This window comes from Dreissena polymorpha, chromosome 12 (genome assembly GCF_020536995.1).
Source record: "Dreissena polymorpha isolate Duluth1 chromosome 12, UMN_Dpol_1.0, whole genome shotgun sequence".
Classification (NCBI taxonomy): Eukaryota; Metazoa; Mollusca; class Bivalvia; order Myida; family Dreissenidae; genus Dreissena; species Dreissena polymorpha.
In genome coordinates, this window is record NC_068366.1 from 64,110,423 (window position 1) to 64,125,399 (window position 14,977).

At 34.4% G+C, this 14,977-nt stretch overlaps 2 protein-coding genes across 5 annotated transcripts in view; one reads left to right on the plus strand and one right to left on the minus strand.

Moving 5' to 3' along the window:
• Positions 1-9,777, plus strand: part of LOC127852967 (transient receptor potential cation channel subfamily A member 1 homolog) — a 42,253-nt gene extending 32,476 nt beyond the window's left edge. Inside the window, exons 20-25 of the mRNA XM_052387059.1 lie at positions 1,676-1,807; positions 2,060-2,260; positions 3,011-3,187; positions 4,089-4,157; positions 4,550-4,729; positions 6,574-9,777. Coding sequence (XP_052243019.1) covers positions 1,676-1,807; positions 2,060-2,260; positions 3,011-3,187; positions 4,089-4,157; positions 4,550-4,729; positions 6,574-6,777 — 963 coding nt within the window. The 3' untranslated portion in view covers positions 6,778-9,777. The remainder of the gene's footprint in view (positions 1-1,675; positions 1,808-2,059; positions 2,261-3,010; positions 3,188-4,088; positions 4,158-4,549; positions 4,730-6,573) is intronic.
• A 2,388-nt stretch (positions 9,778-12,165) lies between these two features.
• Positions 12,166-14,977, minus strand: part of LOC127852963 (fibrillin-1-like) — a 30,752-nt gene continuing 27,940 nt past the window's right edge. Inside the window, exons 23-30 of one of the 4 annotated variants that reach the window (XM_052387053.1) lie at positions 14,840-14,949; positions 14,589-14,647; positions 14,325-14,464; positions 13,971-14,096; positions 13,585-13,726; positions 13,355-13,419; positions 12,747-12,832; positions 12,166-12,420 (exon numbers count right to left, since the gene is read on the minus strand). The gene's annotated coding sequence lies outside the window, so the exon portion shown is untranslated. Of the gene's footprint in view, positions 12,421-12,746; positions 12,833-13,354; positions 13,420-13,584; positions 13,727-13,970; positions 14,097-14,324; positions 14,465-14,588; positions 14,648-14,839; positions 14,956-14,977 lie in introns of all 4 variants that reach the window. The other 3 variants (XM_052387054.1, XM_052387052.1, XM_052387055.1) reach the window with 3 other exon arrangements.

The following is a 14,977-nucleotide window of genomic DNA, read 5'->3' on the forward strand; positions in this document are numbered from 1 at the left end:
GTCAACCGATTCCATTAATCCTATCATTTCCCTCCATTTTGGATCAAATTTCTATATTTTCAAACACCTATATTTTCAATATTTCTCTATGTTTTTCAATATAAAGAAGTTAAACTCCAGCTGCTGGAGCAGTATTGCATTCTCATTATAAACAATTAGTTGGTCCTTTATTTAAGGCAAGTGACCAATGGCCAAAACAGTATGATACAGCACAAAACGAAACAACATACACACATATAAGAATAAAGCTGGGGTCACCGCCTTGGGACGGTCAATGCAAAGCATTGGGGGTTTAAACCGGTTTTAGAGCGCAGAACCTCACACTTGGCCCAGCAATATTCATGAAACATTTAAGTGTTAATAAAATTTAACCTCATAGCATTGTAACTCAAAGTAAACAATAATAAAAGGGAATTAAAACGCATTCAATTTAATTACCATTTAATTACTCAATGGTAGGAAGGACCCAGAGCAACAGAGTTACAACCTTTAGAGGAACGATGAAATGAAACTACGAACAAGTGTCAACTATATCTCTTCTTTTTAGAAAAAGATTTATGAATAAAGCATTATATAGTTAATATTTCAGATCATCATCATTTGTTGATTTTGGACATTTAAACATTTTCCGTGAACGGCATATACAAAATTTGAACGCAAAAATCTTTCTTGTTTCACTAAAATCAGACTAAGATTTAGTGTTCAGTCATAGCATGCATGTCTTAGTCGACAATTTCTTAATGTGAACATGTTTAGCAATCTTGTGAATATCAAAATGTAAGCTGTGCCATGTTTAGTAAAAACGGTACAATATCATTAATATAATGTAACTTGTGTCATGAATGATCTACAAATATATGTTGATGCAAGTATTTTACAATTTAATTAGTGCTTTCTATAGAACTTCCGAGGTTAAATACTATAAAGCGTATTTCAGTGTAAATAATCAGTTTATAACCGGTATACATAAATTTTATAAAAAAATCCAAATAAAGCTGTTATGATTAAAATAAACAATTTACTTTCATATAAGAAAGTACTAGCAGTAATTAATTTTTGCCACATGCTTAACAGCTTAAATTGGAAAGTTTGGGAAATGGTTCACCTTTCAACATTCATCAACAGGTGATCTTTGTAACAAAATCTGACAAATTATCAAGAACATATATTAAGATGTTGTTTGGCTACTTGTTTCTGGTTCAATTGTAATGTGTTTGAGGTGAACGGTGCTCTTAAAGAGTAGTTATATGCCCTGTGAAAGTTCTAAGTAGAATGTTTACGTACATTGTTATGTAAAAATCCGATTAAGAGTCCATGTATTTCAAATATTCAGTAATCAAAGGTTTATAAAAGCCCTGCGTCTGTCTAGGGCTTAGTTAATGCTATATGTTGTCAGGGAATGTTTAATTTAACAACTTTGATCGCTTTGAGTATAAATAGTATCAAGGTATACATTTAACTAACAATCCAGTTAGAGAAAGAAAACTGTCCCAAAAAAGACGCCCAAATATAAATAATCACTAATCTGTCAAGAAATTCCTATATTTTTTTTTGAAAAAAATGCTTATATCGCCTATATTCTGCCCAAAAAGTTCCTTTATTTGGATCGTTATTTGGTTTGCAGCATGCATATTTTCTCAGAATACATGGATACTGAGATCCTCTCTGGTTTCAGTTGCTACAGATCTACCAGGCAAAGCTATATTATCTCAGTTGGGAGAACCTGAGCGAGTGGACCACGTACGTGACCTCACTGCTGTTCGTCGTGGACTTCCAGAGCTGTCAGCAGTCCACCATGTATAGATTGGTAGGCATTGCACATTGAACACTTGTTAATGGATTTATGTTTTAGTAAAACATGTTTCATAATAAAAAGTGCATGTTTTGTTGTTGCTATTTGTGTCTTTAATAATAAATTGTTCGTTTTGGAGTTTCACAATAAGTCCTTGGCTCAGTTTTTATATTTGTGCATCCCAAACGTAACTGTGATAGATAAGAATACTCTTTATATTTTGATTAAGTTTACCGTAATTGATGTGTAAAAATTTGCTCCTTCTAGCGATGGCAATGGAACATCGGCACAATTGCTATCTTCTTGGCATGGATCAACCTGGTGCTGTTCTCGCAGAAGTTTCCACGTTTCGGCATCTACGTAGTGATGTTTAAGGACATTCTGAAGACCTTCATCCAATTCTTTCTCGTCTTCCTCCTCTTCATCATCGCATTTGCCCTTGCATTCTTCTCTCTTCTGCAGAATCAGGTACATTGTTGTGTTATTGTTCGTTTGCTGGAGGGTTGAAGTTAGGTGGTTTGAAAATATTTGATTATATTTATTCATTAATTTTGTAATTAAGATTTCATCTTACCAGTCCATTAAGAGGATTCTCTTCTTGAACGTGCAAGAATCTTCGGTTTACGAGCGTTTCGTCTACGTTAGGAGGCCCTAATCATCAAATACACTTTATGACAAAACAATATAAAAACCCTTTACTTCATTAATTATTGCCGATATTTTTTTTTTAAATAGGTGATGTCATAGATATGTATATAGATTTTTGATTCATTAATAAATATTGGAAATGTTCTAAGATAATTGGGGTGGTTAAGAGGACATTTATTATGGTATTTAGCTTTTTGTTAACAAAAAGACAAATACATCCATTTTTGTCTCAGCAGTTTTTCGTCTCCATGTAATGTACCATGTAATGTATGTTTTCCATTGTTACTTTCGAGTTCAGTTGCTTGTAGTCTATTTTATTTTAACCAGAAAAACATAGGAATTTATATTCATAAAAGGTATCTTAAACTGAATTTGCATTAAGAACTTTTTAGATAAGGTTTAGAGTTGAAATAAGTAGTTCTCTACCGATTTCACTGGTATTTTACTTTTTACTCGATTTAAGTAATACAAATAATACGTTAATCATATAATCATTTTTTTCATGCATGAAGGTCAGTGTAAGAATAATGTTGTCGAGTTATACATCTGTTCTTTCCTCAACCATTACAGTCACCCTTTCAAACTGTTTGGCAATCCCTGATCAAGACCTCAGTGATGATGATTGGGGAGTTTGAGTATGACGCGATCTTCAATGAACCCAACGAGGTGGTCTATTACCAATGGCTTGGCTACGTTCTATTCTGTGTGTTCATGGTGATCATGTCCATTATCATCATGAACTTACTGGTAAGTTTAAACGCATCGCCATGAAATTACTGGTTAGTTTGACAACATCACCATGAAATTACTGGTAAGTTTAAGCTCACCATCATGAACTGGATGGTTAGTTTACAGGTATTTTTATGAACGTATGGTACATTTGTACGTGTACAAACCCCATCGTGAACTTACTGGTTAGCTTACAGGTGTTTTCATGAACGTATGGTACGCTTACAAATCTTATCATACACTTACTTGTAAGTTTATCGGCTTCATCATAAACCTATGGTGAATTTACATACATCATCCTGAACTTTATTGTAATATTACAGACACAACAATGAACCTACTTGTAAGTTTACCGGGATCATATTGAACTGACTGATAAGTTAACAGGAAACATCCTGAACTTATCGGTAAGTTTACAGACAGCATCGTGAAATAACTGGTATGTTTACCGGCAGCATCACATGTACGTATATAGTCATCATCATCATCACTGACGTAATGGTAAGGTTACAAGCATCTTCACAAATTGTCTGGGAAGGTTGTAGCCATTATCGTGAATTCACTGCTAAGTTGACAGACCTCAAGGGAGGTAGCTTTCCTCCTAGTTTTTTAAATCCCATAATCATTAATGGTAAGGCAAAACAAAAAATTGATAAACAGTTAACATATTTCAAGATAAAAACATGACAACTATGTTCTTAAAAATATGCACTTCCTTGTAGTGAAAACTTTTTAGTTACACGAAATACATAATCTTTCTATATGAATACATAACAATGCCTAAAATAAATATGTTGCTTCCTCTACTAAAACGATACTATACATGTTTGTGTCATTAACATATGCAGATGATAGTGACTTATGTATGCTATAATTATTTGACTATTCTGATTGGCTGCCTTTGTTTGTGCCCTCAAAGGTCGGTTTGGCTGTTGACAACATCAATGAGGTTCAGGAACAAGCTGAGCTCACTAGGAAAGCAATGCAAGTCAGTGACACATCTGGAAAGAGATCGATATTTGCTTGTTTTCAAATTGATAACCCCTTTTACAAAAAACCGCTTTTCCCATTGAAAAATCTTTGATACCCATTCCTGCTAAGTTATGATTAATGCAGTTATTGTGGAACGTTATAATTTCCAATTTTAAATATAATTTGTAATATTAATATATCCCATGTTTAATTCCGTTTAAACTAATACATTTAATTGGTAGGCGCTATTTCAAATGTATACTAGAGAAGATGACAACAAAAAACTTAATGAGTGCTTGCACAAATAATAAGTTAATTTTCCGTCCGGGATGATAAAGACTTTTTAAGAGGTATGAATGTTCATTCATTTATCTTAATCTTTGCCTGTTTAATGTTCGATATTTATAGGTTGAACTGGCTTTGGATGTGGAAAGAATTGTCCCTGACTTCTTGAGGAGAAAGTTTGTGGTTCGCAAAGACACATTGAGGCCAAATGAGCGTATCAACTTCATATTCAAGGAAGCATTCGGTCTTGCCAGGTATGGGCTCACAGCAGCATCCATCAACAAGGCCCTTAACCCTGAACTGGTAGGTCTACATATCAGAATGATATCAGAGGTCTTTGTTACCGTGTGTGAGCAAAGTATATCACGTTTGATCTTGGTTTGTGTATACTTTATCTCTCTTGATTTGTTTGTGCTAATTTGTCAACATATTTTACTTTGGCTGAGACTTAAGGAACATCCTAATGACAGACACAATATAATATGGTCTTATATTAAAACCAACATAATGATACCCAGAGTTTATTTTTTATTATATCTTTATGTTGTGCATGTGTGCTTGTTTAGCTAGTCCCTCTGTACTAAAGGAAAATATGTAAACAAAACTCTTTGTTATTATAAAAAAAAACACTCTTTGTTATTCATGTAAACCAAGTTATCGATACTTCATATAAGCAATATTTTCTGTACTGTAGGTCACGATATTGACGACGTTCTCTGTACTTCATCTAAACAAAGTTATTTGGACTTCATATGAGCAATGATGTGTGTGCTTTTAATATAAACAATGGTTTGTACTGCAGGATATTTAAAAACACCAAGTTCTATGTACTTCATGAAAACCAAGTGCTTTGTGCTTCATATAAACTTAGTTTGTTTCCTTATTAATGGACTATATAAGTTTAAATTCCTCAAAGGGGCAACTGCTTAAACAGTCTTAAGTTTACAAAAATGATACAGTCATATACCAACGGATACAACTTTCTATATAAATTATGAACATAATTAATGCATTTTGAGATTAAAGTAATTGTGTTATTTGGCGCAAATAAACACAATTAGCTGTATTTCATACAATTAAATACTGAATTTAAACAAGGCTCATAAGGTAAATGTATGTTTGGTACTTGCGTTTATCCCAGTAGTTAAAAAACGTTTTAGCCTTTCGGAGACGAGTCGAATAAACTCAAGTACATAAAGACACTAACCATATATTATATTCATCCTGCATATGTTTTCATTTATGGTTTTGCTGATACAAACACATAGTAGTAGTAAATAGTTAAAAGAATAACCAAACAAATTAAAATTACAAAATCTAACCTAGCTTTGTAATATTACAATTGTTTAGGACCTTCCCTGGTTACGCAACTCGAACTAAATCCTTAATAATTTAAGGCAAAAGCATAGTAACACGACAAAATATCGCTATATGTCAAATTCAAAGTAAATCAACATTCAAAATGTTACTAAAGTAGAACACAGAACGTTTTAATCTCACGTAAATTCTTGTTCCATCAAAGCAAAAGATCAAACACAAAAATGGTCGCCAATATCAACTTTCAAAATGTGTACCACTACGTCAAGCATGATGTAGAATGTATCCCCACCGATTTTCTTAATTTAAGTATGTGAACAATACTTCATAAAGTCTTGCTGTAGTGACCGAGTGTTTGTATGGATTAAAATCACCATGGTTATCTTCGCTAAGTTTGCTTCCATGAGGAGTAAAAAAATTGCATACACCACATAATATACATTTCTTCATTGCCATCCTATTTTTTCTTGAAATAAACAGTTAGTTTAGGCATAACATTTGTTGATAGACTTTTTTTGATAAACTAACAATTGGACGACCTATTAATCAAGAAATTACCCCTCAAGTCTTGTTTACTTTTTAGGGAAACTAAAAAGTAAACAAAAACGATGCACTAAATTATTAGATATTGCAGTTTTTTACCTTCACCTTCAATTCTTAACTGCATTTGTCCTTAAATCGAAAATGAAAGGCGAAAACCGTATTTCGCTTTGTGCATGTATGAGCAGGATTAAAGCTAATAGGCATTAAAAGCAAGCTTATCTGACACCCAGAGTTTCCTTCTTTATAAGACTTTAGCTACAGGATAAGCAAAGTTGTGTGAACTTTAGGACGAGATTTCAAAGGTGAGGGAGAGCCAGCAGAATCTCCAGAAGACGGTGGACAAGATGCGACACAACAACAAGGAGATGAAGGCCCAGCTCAACAACCTCGAGGGCATGATGAAGGCACTGATGGCGCACCAGAACATTACCTTCCTGGAGGAGGACTTGCAGGAAACAGAGGAGATCAGTCCCATGGGTGTCTACTCTTAGTTATCACGGTAACGAGGATGTTGATTAACATGGTTACGGAGATAGTGATGATAACAATATTAGGAGCCGGTTACTCTAGTGACAGTTATGTCATGTAGTTATATTTGTAATGATACGTCTGCATTTTTAGTTTCTTATAGTGATCAGTGTCCTGTGTAATTCTTACTGTTAATTGTCCAAATTTCAATTGCATATGTGTAGTTTTCTGAGTTATTTTTATGAGTGGGAATGCACGTGGCATTTCAAGTCTAACACATTGTGGTAGGTTCTGTGGTCGCATTATTTGTAAAATATTGACTGTGTGTCTTTTTATTATGAGAGATCGCACATGCTCATGTTTATCCGCGTAGAATGTTAATATTTGAAGTGTATGTGTTATAAATTGTTTGACTGGCCTGTAAGTTAATATCAATGTCATTATAATGCATAATCGGTACAAATGTAGGTTAAAACCAAGTTATTGATATTCAGCATACACAATTTTACTTATCTCACATTATTTTGCTCTATGTACAATACCAGACATAGTTTTTCTATAAGTATCTATATTCAATATAATGCCTACACCATTCAAAAGTGCGTTTTTCAAGTTTGCCTACGGTAATTGCTTGTTGAACAGATCTTAATATTGTATGTGTAAAGTTGTCCGTGTATTATGCCTAAACATATTAGATCGATGGGCGTTATTAAACTTACACACACATTTCTTTGACAAAGAAGTATAATTAATAGCTTCTTTAAGTTATTTTGTGATTACTTTTCAAAAGCAACAGCTATTGCGTTTGATATGTCTCTACATACATCAAAACACTTTTGGTTTAAGGGAGGTCTTGGAAAACGAAGACAACCAAATTAAATCGTTGCACAGTGATCGAACTAAAGATAAGATATAAGAATAATGCAACTTCAGTAGAGAAACCCATTTCTCTAGTCGTATTGCAACTAGATAAATTATGGACTAATATCTATGTATGTAATATCGTATTATTCGCTGGCGTGTGAGAGTTCAAAAAAAAAAGGTGATATTAAGCAACCCTTTTCATTCTGTGAATAAATACAAGAACAAGCGCTGTATACTATATGTAAACAAAACATATAACATACTGGCAGACACTAACCATATAATTTATTTTTCATAATATGAAATAGTACTAGTATATATATATATATATATATAACGTATGTTACTTATTGGCGTCGCACTGAAGTGCGGCGACTAGTATGTAATACGTTTTTTTTTCGCTTATGGGAGGAGAAGTTATTTTACGGATCAATGTATATATTTTTGTTGTCAGAATAACTTGCATAGTGGTGATTTTTTGTGTAAATTAGTGTAAATAAGTACTGCATTTGTACCTATTACATTTACTACAACATTTATTGACAATAATGCAAAGCTAATTATTTTAATTAATAACTGATCACAGGGACTGGGCAATAATAAAAGATCACAGTGACTGGGTAAATACGCGAAGCGGTGAAACTTTCTGGTTTTGTATAAAAACAAAACTTCTTTGTTCCACTGTCCTAGCAACCACCTAGTAACTAATAAAGGCGCTATAAAGCGCGAAGCGCGACACGTATTATTAATTGTAATAATGAGTCTTGATAAAGGAAGCATTCTCCTGGTCAACATGTATTAAAAATCCGTTGATTTAAAATATGTTTCATGAAAAATAAAATTGTTTTGTGTTTTATTATGAAATGTGTGCTAATTAATGCGATATTAATGTCAGTCATATTTCATAGTAGCACATGTTTTGTTTTGTTTGTAAATTATTGTTATATTGTTTTTGTCTTTCCGTCAGTTGACTATGTTGTTAAACGTTTACAAATAAATGTATAATAGACATCGACAGACTTTGTCACAAGCTCTACTCCACTCTACGATTCTTTTTTGTGTGTACATATATGATTTATGTATTAACATTCCTGCTTGCTGTGAATGGTATAGGATAAGAAAATAATACATGTTCGTTCTATGTTATAATTTAGGGACGTTTAGTGTTTAATATTCGTACTCGATCGCTGTTTCATATATTATTTAATATTCAAGTTTAATAATAAAAACTGGTATCATTTTATATATACAATTTTATTTATACTATAAAATTATAAAATATGAATTTTGTATAAACTACATATTCCACATATTATCTAAATTAGCATTGCTTCTCTTCTATTACGGATCTGCTTATTTTTATATTGCGTTACAATTCCAAACAATTTTTATTTGTTATAACAATAATATAAATACTTGCATACAATAATGGCTAAATAAAACCTAACCGCTAGATGACAATCTTGTACTTTGCTTATCAATAACAAAATATCCAGAGTAAAATATTACAATAAGACCAAACACTTTTATTATAATATTCTTCACTACGACATCCAAACAGGATTGTTATAGCTAAGACGTAAAATATGTAAGACGTAACAATCATTTTTCAATGTAAAATATGTTATATTTTAAAAGTTATGGTCTAATTGTTTACGTCGTATTACTACTTATAATAAAGGAAAAGCAGCTGTGACAATAATTCGGCACTACTTAAATATGTAACGTATATGTTATTGGTTCAGATTAAATTTAGTTGCGTGTATTTTTGTATGGTGTGTTATTGTTTGAGTGGCTTAAAATACTTGCGTGCCAAAACCTGTCATTAAATACAAGATTAAGACGTAACTACATGTATAAATAACGAATATTGAATTTTATTATTATGTTGTTGTAAATATTATATATTTAGATCTATATGTGTAGATATATGTGTGTATATGTTGTACATACAAACTTAGATAAATATTTTATTTATTATTTTACCTATCCTGTTATTGTTTAGTAATATCGTTTTATATGACGTAGGTTCATACATTTTATAGTCTCTCATAACTCTATTAGAGTGGTTTTATACATGAACTTGTTTAGTTTGCTACACGTTTGATATACCATGAATGTATAAAAATGAGACTCAAATAAACTGTCTGTCTTCTGTCTGTCTGTCTACTTATGAGTATTTTCTGTGTCGGTTGTGTATAGTCTGTTCGTACCTGGCGTTGGTAGTGTACAGTCTGTTCGTACCAGGCGTTGGTAGTGTACAGTCTGTTCGTACCTGGCGGTGGGAGTGTACAGTCTGTTCGTACCTGGCGTCGGTAGTGTTTAGTATGTTTGTACAAGGCGCCGGTTGTGTAAAGTCTGTTCGAACCAGGTGTCAGTAGTGTAAAGGTTGTTCGTACCAGGCGTTGGTAGTGTAAACGTCTGTTTATACCAGGCGTTGGTAGTGTCCAGTCTGTTCGTACCAGACGTTGGTAGCAAATAGTCTGTTCGTACCTGGAATCGGTAGTGTATAGTTTGTTCATACCAGAAGTCGGTAGTGTATAATCTGTTCATACCAGGCGTTGGTAGTGTAAAGTCTGTTCGTACCATGCGTCGGTAGTGTATAGCCTGTTCGTACCAGGCGTTGACAGTGTATAGTGTTTATACCAAGCGTTGGTAGTGTATAGTCTGTTCATACCAGGCGTAAGTAGTGTATAGTCTGTTCGTACCAGGCGTTGGTAGTGTATAGCCTGTTCGTACCAGGTGTAAGTAGTGTATAGTCTGTTTATACCAGGCGTTGGTAGTGTAAAGTATGTTCGTACCAGGCGTCGCTAGTGTAGTTTGTTTGTACCAGACGTCGGTAGTGTAAAGTCTGTTTGAACTAGGTGTCAGTAGTGTATAGTCTGTTTGTACCAGGAGTTGGCAGTGTATAGTCTGTTCATACCAGGCATTGGAAGTGTATAGTATGTTCGTACCAGACGTCGGTAGTGTATAGTCTGTTCATATCATACGTTTGCAGTATATCGTCTGTTCGTACCAGGCGTTGGAAGTGTATAGTCTGTTCGTATCAGACGTCGGTAGTGTATAGTCGGTTTGTACCAGGTGTCAGTAGTTAAGAGCCTGTTCGTACCAGGCGTCGGTAGTGTGTAGTCTGTTCATACCAGGTTCGGCAGTGTATAGCCTGTTTGCACAAGGCGTTGGTAGTGTATAGTCTGTTCGTACCAGGCGTCGGTATTGTATTACTTGTTCGTACCGCGCGGCTGTGGTGTATAATCTGTTCGTAATTAACTTCGGTTGTGCATAGTCTATTCGTACGAAGCGTAAGTAATGTATAGTCTGTTTGTACCAGGCGTCAGCATTGTATTGAATGTTCGTACCCGGCGACTAAAGTGTATAGTCTGTTCGTACCCCGTGTCGGTATTATAGTCTGTTCGTACCAGGCGTTGGAAGTGTATAGTCTGTTCGTAACAGGTGTCGGTAGTGTATAGCCTGTTCGTACCAGGCGTCGGTCGTGTATAGTCTGTTCGTAACAGGCGTCGGTAGTGTATCGTCTGTTCGTACCAGGCGTTGGTAGTGTATAGTCTGTTCGTACCAGACGTCGGTAGTATAGTCTGTTCGTACCAGGCATCGGTAGTATAGTCTGTTCGTACCAGGCGTTGGTCGTGTGTAGTCTGTTCGTACCAGACGTCAGTAGTGTAGAGTCTGTTCGTACCAGGCGTCAGTAGTGTATAGTTTGTTCGTACCAGACTTCAGCAGTGCAAGTCTGTTCGTACCAGGCGTTAGTAGTGTATAGTTTGTTCGTACCAAGCGTCGTAGGTGTATAGTCTGTGCGTACCAGGCGTCAGTAGTATAGTATATTCGTGCCAGAAGTCGGTAGTGTAAAACATGTTCGTATCAGGTGTCGGTAGTGTATAGTCTGTTCGCACCAGAGGTCGGTTGTTTATAGTCTGTTGGTATCAGGCGTCGGTAGTGTAAAGTCTCTTCGTACCCGGTGTATAGTTTGTACCCAGCGTTGTAAGTGTTTAGTCCGTTCGTACCATGCGTCGTTAATGTATAGTATATTTGTAATAAGGATGCGTTTTTATGGCCTGTTTGTAGAAACTGTCAGACTTGTATATCTTTGTGCAAAGCGCCTGTAACGTATAGCCTATTCGTACCAAGCGTCGGTCGCTTATAACTGTTCGCATCAAGCGTCTTTAGGTTTATACAATGTTCGTACCAAGCGTCTGTAGAGGATAGTTAGTTTCTTAGCGAGGGTTTTCAAATAATAACATTATTGATAACATTTTTAAGTGTTACTTGTAAAATGCTTTAAGGAAAATGCTCTATTAACTTATAATAGATTAAGTTTATATTACATGTTGCAGATTACATGCTGGATACAATGTAATACACATTATTTACCCAATGATATAGGTTATCATGCTAAATGTCAAATGTATATTTAGATATGAAATATACAGTATGTTTCATTGAATACATAAACTAGACATATGCACTTTTGCAAATGTTTTTGCATCAGAAAAATTAAAAATTACATAATCCAATGATGGAAAACGAAAATGAAATGAGGATGCACATATATTCTAGTATACAACATTAAAAATGAAAAGTATATGAATTATGAATATGAAAGTAAAATTTAGTAATTTAAAGTCAAGTATTTTTCTACTTTAACACTGTGTAGATCAATTTTGATCGTAGCGGACATTGTCCCATTTTTACAATATCAAAATATTATATCTTTAATCAATTTGCAATAATTAAAAACTGGAGCGCTTTTTGTTCAGAACGATTCTTGGCAGCTTGAAAGAAGGCGCAGACTGAAACAAAATAATGCATAAATTGTTCATTTTCACGTGGTTTTTAATATAAACGTCTACCGTACATAGATGATGATTTGTATAATCAAAATTACTAAAAGCATTATTAAATCCATCTAAGTACTAACTGAATTCCTCGAAATGCATTACTTAGTAGATGACGTAGGCATAAACCATCACGCATCAATATAAGTTATTATAATATATAAATATAATTAAAATTGAGTTTTACACGAATTATGACAGTCAGTTAAATCACCATTTAAAAAAATCGCAAATCGAGAAAAACACAATAACACCATTGATAAAACATATTTAAAACGTACTTGTACGTGACCGGTGGTGGTGGTGTTGCCACTAAAATCTAGTGCCACGGATTTCCATGCCGTATATCTGAGAGCGTCTGATTCACCTTTTAACATACATGTGTAAGGCAAATCACTGAGTAATAGGAAGAATCCGTTAAATTATGGCATTTTGAGAATAATTCAAGCAACTCATAATTCAATTAGTCAAAAAGAGGACATACATATTTTGATATACAATTATATGTTTACACCTTAGAGCCACGCATGATTCAGAATCACTTCAGTGAGAACAAGTAAGATGTGTCAAACAACCCCTGACCAAGATTATAGGTACCTATACTACAAATGGGCCGTGCTCTGTAGACAGTGGGGTTTGATGCATGTGCGTAAAGTGTCGTCCCAGATTAGCATGTGCTGTCCACATAGTCTAATGAGGGACGACACTTTACGCTTTTATGGTATTATTTTCGTGTAAAGAAAGTCTCTTCTTTAAAAACCCAGTTTAGGCGGAAAGTGTCGTCCCTGATTAACCTGTTCGGACTGCACATGCTAATCCGGGATGATATTTTACGCACATGCATTAAACCCCCTTTTCACAGAGCACGGCCCATATCTATAACAACTACCATAGTTCGGATGGCCCTCGTCTTTCGGAAACTTCAAATTCGTTTGCTTTCCATGTTGGAATGCTCTGCAAAATGACGATGGAATGTTTGCTACATTCATATATAATTGTTCACAAGATTAAAATTATACCATAATATCTAAATCCACATTCATTCCATTTGTGTATCCACAAAATCAAGTTTAATACAATGTAATTTGGATGAGTAACCAGTTTCATGTAAATTCATACCTGTTGTAGTAAGCTTCTTTTTTCTTAAGTTTCATTGCTGTTCGGGCCTTTCGCTTGTTTAGGGCGTATACAACTATGATGACTCCGAGGAGTAATAACATGCCTAATGATACAGTCACACCTACGATAAGTCTAATCGAGTCTGTAGAATATGCAAATATACAATGCGAGTAGAGCAGTGGTGTCCACAACTTATGAGGATATATACATACATATTAGCTCTAGTATAGGCCCTACGACAGAATATATACACATTCGATCATTTCCTAGAATTGTTTTATACACAAAGCGATTCAAAACAATAATTAAAAGTCAAACACGCCCTAATATAATATTTATTGCTTTAGATGTTATAGACATAAGGTTTAAACTTAACATAAATTTACCTCTTGAGGCCACATTCTGAATACATTTAGGGATTCCATTTTCAACAACACAAGCCATACCAAAACCACAATCGCCCGTATACACTTTGTATAGGTCGCACATTACTGACGCATTTGCTAGGCTATCTGTTGCAAGAGATAGATACAGAAATGTGAAAATATTAAAATATGATCAACCCGTTGAAATGGATGAATTTAGAATATCTTATCGGCATTTTCACAATTAAAACAGTGTTAATTGTATAATCATAATCATCGTGCGTCGCTCACGTATCTCTGAGCGGTTTTAATCATTTTGAAATTGATTCAATATAAGTAATGTTTAAAAAGTAAATGTGAAAGCGTTTCATGTACCTGACTTCGCTGTTACTGTTTTTCCGTCAAATTCGAGCTGTGTGCCATTTGCCATTTGCACTAAAGCATTGGTAACCGCATTAGATGCGTTCGAAGAAGTCATGTAATATAGTGTGTAGTTCACGTGTAAGCTTCCTGTCCTGTAATTACGTCAGCAATATAAGTATATGTAAACCAGGTGTAATATGAGTCATGGAACCGTCATATATTTTTTCTGATATTTTTCAGCGTTTCTTATCGAAAACATCATTAATAGACACTTACCTGAGATTGTTGACCACAATAGTGATATCCTTGATGAAACGCGACCAATATTGCTTGAGCTAAGATAAAGAAACGTATACCACGTGAAATTATAAACTGTAAGTATAAATTATGTTTACGTGATACATATACAGGAGTCACATTCATAAAATAATTTATGCCATCTTTCAACTCTACAACAACACATATGCGCCACTAGGACAATATCATTCTGTAGAATAGATCACTATTGCTTGGTTAAGAACACCTACCGACAACTGGACATTTTCCGCATACATTGCAAAGGTGCTTTCAACGGACAAATCCAGGTCGTTGTCGGAAATTTTCAATGTTATCTCGAGATGCAAAGCCTCTTTTTCTTCTGAAACTTATTACCACTGCTATTTAAA